The following is a 12,465-nucleotide window of genomic DNA, read 5'->3' as shown; positions in this document are numbered from 1 at the left end:
TGGGAGCTTTAACCCCTCCTCCCTTCCCAGCCCCACCCCCTCAGACTGAGTTCAGGTGTCCTTAGCAAATACCTTCCAAGGAATGTAAATGGCCCTTTTTCTGCTGACCAATGAGCACGCCTCAGCAGGAAGGGAATTATGCAGACCTTGTGACTGTACCAAAGGTGGTTTGTGCTAGTGACCTGTCACACTGAGGCTGGAAAGGTATGGCAACACTTCTGCTTAGAAAAGGTGTGTTCATTTTCATTTTAGAAAGCTTTTTCTTTATAACACTGCACTGCATTTTCTTCCACTGCTCATTTTCAAGAAAACATTATAAAGAGAACATATTTGTACCTGTAGAACTACAATCCCCAGAATCCCCCACCAGCTCTTTGCTGTCAGGGGATACTGAAACATGTAGTTCACCCTAGGGCTGCTGAGAATTTTTAGGTTTTATAGTTGTCATAATCTCTTCTGGTCCATATTTACTATTTTATTATCTTCCTCTAATTCAGAGGTTCCCAAACTGTTCTGCTGGCTGCCCAAAAAGAAGGGGGGTGCCATGGTCTTCTCTTTATGGTTCTAATTTTATTTTTTTTGTTATGTCTGGGCATATATTAGTGTGACTGCTGTCATAGTTGTGTGTGTGTGACACCATTATGAGTCAAGGGCCTCTCCTAAGGTTGGACTGCAAAAGGGGTCTCTAACTCCAAAAAGTACAAAATGCACGGATATGTCTCTAATAGGGAAACCTTGGTACAGTATCATCTTTAAGATGACTAGTGCATAGCATGATTATTGTTAGAAGGTATTAATAGGCAAGCTGAGATTTACGCAGTAGCATTAGAATAAGTATTCACTTCACCAACGGCGTTTTGTGTACGAGTCACAAAGCTGGAAAACTGTAGCAACGTAATCAAGAAAGCGGGCCCCTGGCCCTTGGGAGTGCCTTGTACAGGAATAGGGACACATTCAGTTTGTTTGTCCATGGCGTAGTCTGTGTGCGGTGTAGCACTTGCACATGATAAGATAATTTGGCCGATAAGGGGCCCTTCTAATCTGAGGTGGGGTGTGTTTTTTTTTCTTAATCTTCTAATTGGTTTTCATTCTGCTTTAGTTCCTAAATAAATCCATTCAGTGATAAGTACACTGAGCTTGCCTGTGAGCCCTGCTGTACAATGATCTACGTTTCTGCGCACTTTCTACCTGTCCTTTCATTGAAGGGGTTAAGGTGGACAATGTAAGCATTGTTCTTTATGCTAATCCCATTATATGTCTCCCCTGACTCTGCCCCACATACTAGTGCTTGTTTGATGTCCGTCTCGCTTTCATTCCCCATCACAGTAGGCTGGGGGGAACTTCTATATATTGACACCATGCCCTGTGCACGGCCAAAATGGTCTTGTTTATCAAGTGCAAAGGGTCCGACTGGTCTCACTTCATTTACAGCAAAGTGGTTCATCTGGCATCACAAAATGAGCACAGCTCCTAATAAGCACTGTTGTTCTCTAATTGCAATTACTGCAGAATGTTTTAATTGTTTCCAAGTATCTCAAGTATGATACATTTGCAGACAATAATGAGTAGGATAGATTGTATTATGTACAAAGCATTATTTTCAGTGACAGATATATATTTAGGAGAAGCCATATTGCTTGCTTGTGCTGGTATACATTTAAAAAATATCCATCTACAAATTCCCTGTGCATATCAGCACCAGTTTGTGGTTGGAAACAGATGCACTCACTCCCAGTATCAGAAAGAGGTATCTTGGCACTTCAAATGTTACAAATAATATGTGGTAAATATTTTAAATTGGTATGTTGGCTGTTTTCATTGTAGGGGAAGAGGTATAGAAAATAGTGCAGAGAGGGCCCCCAAATTACTAGTTTGAGATGACTGACACGTAGGTAGTGCCAGATGCCCCTCCAAGCACACATGGACTTGAACACACACGTGGATCATTCAGTTTGTTTGGCCTGTGTATGGCTACCTTTCCGTTCTCTTATCAAGGTCAACTTTTATTAGCAGAAGAAAGACTAACTTAAAAGGCCCCCAAAACTTACCGTCATAGTTCCCTTCATCAAGCCAGCTCCTACCCATGTGGCAATCTCACATACTCACGCACAAAATATATACATTAATACACATATGTGTTAGTAAAAATTATTCACTTGCTATGGCAGCTGTTCTTGTGAAATTTCTTGTCATAGTTCACAGCAAACCCCTGACAATACCTCTCACGTATAAACATATAATTACTTATAAAATGTTTACTTTTGTATTATACTATTTTTATATTAATTCTCTTATAGGGTCTTATGTACTAGCATAAGTGCCATTTTACTCCAATTCAGTAACCCAGAGCTATCTTTCTGTGACTGGTCTGTTTGGCATGTGTTACTGTAAGTGTGCTGATTTTCCCATGTACTAAGGTGGCTCCCATGTACAGGGGCTACCATTAGCTTCTCCAGATGGCCATACATGTTCAGATTTTAGTCTTGTTCAGAAGACTTAAGTCAACAGCTTAATTATCCTTGTATGAGGCCAAAACAATGGCCTGTTTGACCAATCATTTCCCAGGGATCAGCCAGATATCTATCAGACAGGTTAGAAATCAGCTTTCATTAAAACGCACAGGCCCCATAGATGTTTAAATCAGGTGGTGCTTCTCAGTTTATACCCATTAAATAAACTGTAGATCATTGTTTTTACCTTTAAAACACATTTTTGCCCTGCAAAGTGTGACGAGAGAGTTTATTTTTATCTCAATTACATGTTATAAAGCTGTCTTGTTGGGTACAAAGATTGCTGTTCCCATTACTAGTTAAACATTTAAATGTTTTTATGATATTAACCCTGCTCAGGAGTAAATAAATGTTCACAATCTCTTAATTTTCAGTTTCCACCCTCAACACTTGCTGTAAAACATATTTCACAATTCCCATAAAAAGGTTACACAAACATCATGGATCAGAGGTCGGGCACAAATTACTGCACTTTGCAACTTAGTTCTGCCGATATGACAGAAATACAGATATGGATATTCGATTCCCCGCCCACCTACCCCCACCATGCAAAAAAACAGCATCCTGTAAATGCTTGATTTGTAAAGTCACTCATTGGTACCTGAGCTTAATGAGTAACTACAAAATCAGCCAAAATGCTTTTTACTCTAGAGAAAGGTCAAATGTGTGCATGGGGGGTGGAGGAGGCCATGCTACAGGGAATGTATAGATGGAGCAAACTGGCTAAAAACTATACAGAAACTGAAGTTAGTGATGTCCACACTACACATTTATAGCATTCAAATGAGTTTTCATTTATTTTCAGATGGAAGCACTTAATACAAAAGGAGCCATGACTGGGTTGGGTTGGGTTTCATATATGACTGTTATTAGATTTTGCTTTTTTTTTTTAACTTTAGCCACTGAAAGTGGGAAATAAAGGGATTATGATCCACTGAATGTAGAAGTGAAGGTGTGATATCAGGCAGAATGCAATGGTTGAAAGCTATTCTTGGCCCCTCTTAGCTGGTTCCAGGCTAAAGACACAATACAGGTATATGACCTGTTATACAGAATAATCAGGACCTGGGGTTTTCCAGATAAGGGCTCTTTCCATAATTAGGATCTCCATATCTTAAGTCTATTAAAAAAATCAGTTAAACGTTAAATAAACTCAGTAGTACTATCTTGCCTTCAATAAGGATTAATTATATCTTAGGATCACGTACAAGGTACTGTTTTATTATTACCGTGAATCATTTTTTAAATGTGAATTATTATTAATTATTAATTAAAATGGAGGCTATGGGAGATGGCCTTTCTGTACTTCAGAACTTTCTGAATAACAGGTTTCTGATAAAGGATCCCATACTTGTATCTTGCAGTAGAGGTTTCCATAAAAAAACAGATCCATTAATTCAACTTCATGGCTACAAGCTGATTCTGATCAGGACATCATGCTGATGATTCAGTACATTCCCCAAAGCAATTGTTGGCCAAAGTCTGACGGTGAATACAAAATGGTAAAATTGTCCAATAAATAAAACATCTCTAGTGAGGAATACCTTTATTTACTTGGCAAAAAATGCACCAACATAAAGGTAGTTGGTAGCCGTTTATGAGAATACAGAGGCAGATAAACTCACCAGTTTGACCTCTGTTCACTTTTGCACAGTCATCAGTCAAACACAATACATGGCTTCCCCACTTGATGCAGTTGTTCTGGTGACTGCATCTCAACCTTATTGGGAAATTTGACCCAATATGTGGCCAATGAATTCCCTATGAGTGACAGATTTTCTAGCTGAAGCACAACAGATACTGTATGATATCATCTTTAGGTTCCTTTAGCTGCATTCCTGCATATTCTCTACATATGGTATTGTACTCAATGTACCTGCCCACACCCCATAAAAGAATGGTGTATATTAATATTTATCATGTAGTATCTATAATGCGTCATTTATATGTATATTTATTATTGCAATAGAAGATTATCCGGATGCTATGCACACACCCAAACTAGACTGATTTGAATATTTATATGTATGGCTATGAATAAATAAGTCAATATTAATTCTACATTTAGGTTACAATTTGATGAATCACAAACCTCAGGAATGGAGGTGTAACAGTTCTATTCAAATATATATAATAGTACATGAGATGGTGTTGCTTTAATTATTAAGCATTCCTCATCTCTGGCATTCCTTTTTAAACATCGTAAGGCTGCTACAGTACAGTAGTCACAACTTTTTTTTGTAGATCCCAAACAACAAAACACTGAATTCTGTTATGACTTCTGTGGGCTCGGTAAAGTCTGGAGATACCAGAAAGGTGATGTCTTAGATGGGTGAAACTTGAGATAAGCAAGGGAATACTTACTGAAAAACAGCTGACAACTCTTGCTTTATACAATATGCCTGTAGAGAGAAATATTTTCTATTAGTTTTTCCCAAGTAAGACTTTCTAGAGAACCAATGGAACAGCGCCTCGCCATCACCATAAACAGCTTTGTCTGGTAATCCCACCTGTATGTTAGGTCACTTTCTCATAAGCGTTTTTTCTTGCATTTCTCTTTGAAGTCAGTGGGTGCCACAGAACGTTGTTACTCTGTACTGTTAACTTTATTATATTACTGCAGTCTGAGAATCAATGCATGAAACACTTTACCTTGAACATCTGCTACAGTCCTCAAGTATGGCAGAAATAAAGAAAAATTGTTTTTTTTAATGGTGGAACTCTATTTTTAGCTTCAGCCTCTTCATTTTGAATGTGTTTTGTATAAATATATATATAGATAAATAGAGAGGATATCCTCCTGTTCAGTTTCATAAAAACATTTGTGTAACATATAGTAGACCTATTTGAGCAAGTCTTTGCATGATAAGGAGTGTCTCCTAACCCAGAGTATCTGCCGTTGCATGATATATTTTTTCCTGTTGTAAAATTTTAGCCAAGATTTTTTTAGTTTGTGTCTTTATGACTAATCTGTTTCTTAAACAGAAAAAAAGAATCTTTAAGATGAGAATTTTCCATCTTTAAAATGTTTTGTTGTGCCCTGTTTTATTACTGTGTTAATGTTTGTTTTCATTTTGTCTTTTTAATAGGTTTCAGCAAGTACTGTATGACTTTGGCATAATGACAGCAGAAGATTCTACTGCAATGATAAGCAACGAATCATCAAATATGTCTACTTCTAACATTCCCGAGGGTGTTGCTGGAGCCCCCAATGAAGCTGCACTGATTAATCTCATGGAGCGTACAGGTTATACTATGGTCCAAGAAAATGGGCAAAGAAAGTATGGTGGTCCACCCCCAGGTTGGGAAGGATCCCCTCCACCTCGTGGTTGTGAAGTGTTTGTTGGAAAAATTCCCAGGGATGTTTATGAAGATGAGTTAGTCCCAGTGTTTGAAAGTGCAGGTAGGATCTTCGAAATGCGCCTGATGATGGACTTTGATGGAAAGAATCGCGGCTATGCCTTTGTTATGTTCACAAAAAAACATGAAGCAAAGCAAGCAGTCAGGGAGCTAAATAATTATGAAATAAGGCCAGGGAGACTGTTGGGGGTTTGCTGTAGTGTTGATAACTGCAGACTGTTCATTGGGGGCATCCCAAAGATGAAGAAAAGAGAAGAGATTTTGGAAGAAATCTCCAAGGTGACAGAAGGGGTACTTGATGTCATTGTTTATGCTAGTGCAGCGGATAAAATGAAAAATCGAGGGTTCGCCTTTGTAGAGTATGAAAGCCACCGAGCAGCTGCTATGGCAAGAAGGAAACTGATGCCAGGAAGAATCCAACTGTGGGGCCACCAGATTGCAGTTGACTGGGCAGAACCGGAGATCGATGTTGACGAAGATGTGATGGAAACAGTTAAAATTCTTTATGTCCGAAACTTAATGATTGAAACATCTGAGGATACAATTAAAAAGATCTTTGGCCAGTTCAATCCTGGATGCGTTGAGCGGGTTAAAAAAATAAGAGACTATGCTTTTGTGCATTTTTCAAGTAGGGAAGATGCAGTGCAGTCCATGAGGAAACTTAATGGGACTGAACTGGAAGGATCCTGCATAGAAGTCACTTTGGCCAAGCCTGTAGATAAGGAACAATATACTCGTTACCAGAAAGCTGCAAAAGGAGGCGCACCTGCCACGGCTACAGCCACTGAAGTGACCCAGCCCAATTACATTTACTCTTGTGACCCATATACCTTGGCATACTATGGATACCCATACAATGCCCTGATTGGCCCTAACAGAGATTACTTTGTCAAAGGTTGGTACATTTTACAATTCAGTTATATCTATGCATTCACAAAATTATATGAAAATATTTTTATACATAGGCATTTATGTAATGACAAAGTTAGAATATTCTAGAGTAGTTTAAATAATGTTGCTTTACCCATGTTACTACCTATCCCCAATTTATTTGTCTGTTTTGAACTGCTCCCATTTTTTTCCAACTATGTTGTTCCCAAATGGCTTCCATTGTACTGATTACTGTGCTGCGACTTACTTTCTGCATCAAATTATTTTTCCCTTCCTGAGAATGTGTATTAATCTTCAATATGAGTTTTGAAATATTTGTTCTCACTTCAACTTGCTTTTATCTAATCTGAACCTTGATTCTTCTGCAAATTAAAGGTATTCCTTCAAATCAATATGAAAAATAATTCTACAAAAAGTGAAAAGAGCCTTAAATTAATAAACATTAATATAACACTATATTTAATAGTCCCCCTGGCTTAACATCAATAAAAATTAAGAAGAGGATTGTTCCCCTTTTAGGCTAATGCCACACAGGGCTGAATCTCAGAAAAACGCAGACCGAGAATCAGCCCCTCCGCTGGCATCAGCCGTCTGCCTTGCCTGCTCCTGGAACCATTGTGTTGGTCTGAGTGCAGGCAAAGAATCAGCTCCATGTGGCATCAGCCTTCTCAGATTGTCCTTCCACTCTGATGTTCATTTCAAGCAAACATTTGCTTTACTGGTGATCTAGCCAAAAAGTGCCTCTGCCCTTGTATGGTCAGCTTTAGACTATACCAAATTTAAAGAAAATAAGTTGAGAATCACTACATATAAAATATATTTGCATGGTTAATACTATCTGGAAATGGCCTATAGACTTTCATAGCACTAAGTGCCTCACCCAAAATAGTCGTAGTTATAGGTCCCCAGTTTAGAGAAAAAATATACCCTTGTAATAAACAGGGTTTTATTTAATTTATTTTGGTATTAGAGAGTATCTTTTCACTAACAATGCATCTTTGTTGTTGTAAGGGTCTTATAAAAATATGTAATTGGTCTGGAAAGGAAGGTGTTGCAATCTCTGTATTAAAGTTAAAAAAAGGGTCCACAACATTTGTTGCATTATTACAGTCATAGGATACCCTTTTCCATGTACAGTAGTTTCTACTAAAGTTCTTACTGATGGGTGCCCACCCTCATGGCGTCACGAGTCATGTTTACACATACGATTTGCACAACATAGACAGAGGGAGACAGGAAATAATCCCTGATAGTACACTGGGCAGATCAGGGGCAAAACAGTTGGAAAAGTCGACTGTATATGTTTATATGCCCTTTGGTTATGGTCAGTTTTGAAGGATTAGTATACCAAATATATAAGCCGTAAGCCCTATTTGCACGTTACAGCTCTCTTTTCCTGACATATTTGTATATGATTAGTAGTTGCCTTGCCCACCCTCAGCAGAGGCATTGTTAGTATATCAGTGGAACAGTTTCACCAAATGGTGGCAATTCTTTAGTGAGCTACATAACCCTCGAAGCAAGTACTTTGGCAGCTTTCATGCACATCTGTAAATGCAAAGAACATTTCATCCTTGGTCACAGTATGTGAGGCTCCCGTACTTTACTCTTTATAAAGGCTAGGGCAGCGGGGGGCAATTTTATTAGACACTGCAGCGACAAATGCTAAATACCCAAGAACAGAAAAAATCAATAAACACTCCACTGATCTCTCACATGTGACAATTGGCACTATCAATGTTCAATTTTTGATGCATTTTGGCCTTAGTATTTTTACTAATATCACAATAGCAATAAAGGACTAAAAATTATTTCTTACATAGGTAGGAGACATTTTACGACCGGACCATATATACAGTATATACCTATATGTGGAAATCTGCAGCTACCCATAGGTGCAGCCATACATTTTGAAATCTTGACTGTCCATTCCTAGTCACATTCCACACCCATCACAAGTCCCCCCTGAGCTGTGCAAATAATATTATTGTTACAAGGAATATTACGGTTTTGGGCAGCTGCAGATTTTCAGTTAAACCAAATGCTTATACTATTTACTGTGATGAGCCACTTATACAATATATTAAAGGATACAATATTCCTTTTGAAAATGTGTGCTATGTACAAATTTATTTAACTACTGCATGTGTCCATTTTGGGTTTTAAATGACTTGGAAATATATAGCCCCTGCAAGATCTTTTAAAGCCTAGTGTACAAAACAGCAGTATTGCTTGTTATCATTTTGCCTTCATGCCTTAGGGTGAAGACACACGGAGCTACTAGTAGCAGCTACTTGTTGAGGCTACTAAAATAGACAATTCTGATGATTTACTGATGATTTAATTGTCTCTACGTGTATTTTAGGAGAAGCAATTCTCAGTATTGTCTGTGTTTTCTGGCTTTTAGTAGCCGTGACAAGTAGCTGCTACTAAGTAGCTCCATGTGTCTTCAAGGCAGTGGCACATGGGGAAATTAATAGCGATAAATCTTTGATATTGCAGGCGACTAATCTCCCCGACATGCCATCCCACCAGCAAGAATGTAAATCGCCGATGGGATGGTATATGCATCACTTTGGTGCCCCAAAGTTTCCTTGCAAGGCAAATTTGGGTGACTTCCGGAAACCGAAGCGCTGCGTATGCCATCCCACAGGGACTTTACATTCTTGCCGGTGGGATGGCATGTCGAGGAGATTAGTCGCCCCTGCAATAGAGACGATTTATCACTGGCGACTAATCTCCCTGTGTGCCACTGCCCTTAATGTCTGTGATTAGTAGCTGCAACTTGTATCTGCACTTACTGATATTGTATATCTGCTTCAGAAGCTGTTATATAGTTTATTACAGTTAATATAAACCACAGGGGCTGCCATTCAAGTTTTATGGTTACAGTACAGTGGTTTAAGTACTAGCCCTACACATAGCCACCTTCTGATGTTCTGATCGCTTTGGCCAACAGTCTAAATGATCGAACTGCAGTGGCTCGTTTTCACTTCTTCATCTGCTGATTCATCATGTGCCCACTAACATCGTGCATCAGCAGATTCATTTTTTAGTCTGGACTGACCATCTGCAATGTGACAGGATCACATGACAGTCTGCCGAAACAGATATACATGCCCATATGATCAGGTAGTCAGCAAACTGTTGGACCAAATCATGGCTACTTAAATAGAAACAGATATTTGATGCTACTAGCCCTTTAAGGTTATTTTATGGAGAATTTATGGAGATTTACCCATTCACCCACATAAATGGTGATAAAGTGCTTTGATTTCTCTCACTCATCTGCCAGTTCTCTGTCTGTCTGCCAAGAAAGGGGTTGTTCACCTTTAGATTAACTTTTAGTATGCTGTAGAGAGTGCTCTTCATTTTTTATTTGTTTTGTATTATATAGCTTTATACTCAGCAACTCCCCAGTTTGGAATTTTAACAGCTATATGGTTGTTAAGGTCCACATTTCCTTAGCAACCAAGCAGTGGTTCAAAGTAGAGACTAAAATATGAATAGGAGTGGGTCTGAATAGAAAGATAAGTTATAAAAAGTAACAATAACATGAAAAATCAATAGTTTTTTTGGCTGCCAGGGTCAGTTAGCCCCTTTTTTAAAGCTGTAAAGAGAAGAGGGAAGCAAATAATTAAAAAAATGATAAAAATAAAGACCAAATGAAAAGTTTCTATAACACACTAAAAGTTTTCTTAATGGTGAACCACACCTTTAACGGATTAAGTTTTTAGTTCAACTGCTATGAGATCAGAGTATCCTTTATTGAAATGCCAAAGCCCTTCCCCTCCCAGGTGCCGAACTTGCTCAGACAGCCGGGCCGGTGGTCAAAATCATCAGCTCTCTGTGACCAAATCTGGGCTACAAGTAGCAGCTACTAATCTCCCTTACAAGCTGCCTTAAACATAGATCAATCAGTTATCAATTTTATTTATAGATATATCTATGAATATTAAAATGGGCTTATTACCAAAATAATCTAACAATTCCTGACAGAAGGTACCATTTTATAACCAGGGGCTAGCTGCAATTAAAGTCAGGTCTTAAAACCCAAAATGGAAGCGCTATAATCTTGCTGTATTGATACAGACTCTGTGTTGATGGCTTCTTGCTGATTGTGTCATGTTGCTATTATAAGCAGGCAGCTTAAGAGGCAGAGGGCGAGGTGCAGCTGGCAACAGATCCCCTGGTCCGAGGGGAGCCTACCTGGGGGGATACTCAGCAGGCCGTGGCATTTATAGCAGATATCATGAAGGGAAGGGTAAACCTCAAGAAAAAGGCTTTGAACTTGTACCCAACCTGGAATTACCTGCAGTCAATCCAGTTGCTCTTAAACCCGGTACAGGTTAGTTTGAAAAATGCCATTTCGACTTGTCCTTAACTAGTGGGTGCCTTCAGCCAGCAGAACATTTTACTGTCTGTCTGTATATTCTTGTGTTTTTCCTTCTGTTATTTACCAGTTCATTTACTGAAATAGCCTGTCAAAAGCATTACAGTGTGAAATAACACTGATTAAAAACTTTCTAAGGTAAAAAGGGCAAGGCTGGGCCTGCTATTTGCAGCATACGCACCCTGTGCATTAGAATTGCAGCTACAAAATGCACATTGTGTGGCCATGTTAGCTTACAGAGATGGACAACATTATCCTTGCATCACTATTAAACCAATAGCAAATGACTTTTACCATTGCCCAGATCAACAGTGGCACACTGTGTTGATAGTGTAGTGGGTGTCGTAAAATGGGTGCTATGTAGCCGAACCACCTTACAGGCAAAGTGCTCTGTGCGCACAGTAAGCTGTGCCCTAGGCCACCCACTTTGCTAAGACATTCCATCTTAGACTAGATTATGGCTGAAAAGCAACTGAAAAAAATACCTGTTCAAATAATGAAACTTTACTTTAAATGTGACAATAGCAGCAGCTTGATGCTCTATATTTGTAAACTATTTAGTGCTATTGCGCCTCAAATACTGAAGTGAGCGTTTGAATCATTTTGCACAATATGATTTTTTTCTCAAATCAAACATATCTTCTCTTCTAAAACTAACACAATAGTTTGGGGATTGGGTCGAAATCATTGTGGTTGGACTGATTCCGCATTCCCATGATTTTGCTAGACTTATCTCTTGTGTGCTATAAATCAATATGGTGTATCACTGGCCCCTTTCTCAGAGTTGCACTGCCATATCCACACCCACATGCTTTGTGACAGATATTAAGCCCACGGGTCTCCAGTTGGACAGCCCTGCCTTAGTAACAGAATTTAATATAATTTATAGAATTTCAGTAATCTTAGCCCAGATTAGGGTTGCCACCTGTCCAGTTTTCACTCAGACAGCCCAGTTTTCAAATTTAGAAATCCGAACAGGACTTTTAAGTGAATGGCACCAATCACTGATCACCACACAATAACCCTGCCCCAATGGCATAATCACGTCCCAAAATGTCACAAGCCCCACCCCCAGTGTCATCTCCCCCCCAACGTCATCCACCCTTCCCCCTGCCCAGACTCCCAAGCGACAAAAGGTGGCAACCCTACCCCAGATCAGGACTGAAACTGTGCAGTTTACTGTTGCTTTGTTGACTTCCATGCTAAATGTTTTAGATCAGAAATATTTTGTGGCTGATCTGTTCAATATATGTTTCAGTGGCAATCCCTACCATTGGTACCCAGTACTCGATGTTTCAGGCTGCTTCCGCT

General features: G+C 39.1%; 1 protein-coding gene across 1 annotated transcript; it reads left to right on the top strand.

Moving 5' to 3' along the window:
• The first annotated feature begins 210 nt into the window (after positions 1 to 210).
• Positions 211 to 7,153, top strand: rbm47 (RNA binding motif protein 47). The gene is given in 2 exon segments (NM_001142027.1): positions 211 to 231; positions 5,600 to 7,153. A coding segment is annotated over 1 exon segment (1,239 nt). The 5' UTR covers positions 211 to 231; positions 5,600 to 5,630; the 3' UTR covers positions 6,870 to 7,153.
• Positions 7,154 to 12,465: the final 5,312 nt, after the last annotated feature.

Source organism: Xenopus tropicalis, chromosome 1 (assembly GCF_000004195.4).
Source record: "Xenopus tropicalis strain Nigerian chromosome 1, UCB_Xtro_10.0, whole genome shotgun sequence".
NCBI lineage: Eukaryota > Metazoa > Chordata > Amphibia > Anura > Pipidae > Xenopus > Xenopus tropicalis.
Note: the sequence above shows the minus strand (reverse complement) of the source record. Positions and strands in the feature narration are given on the sequence as shown.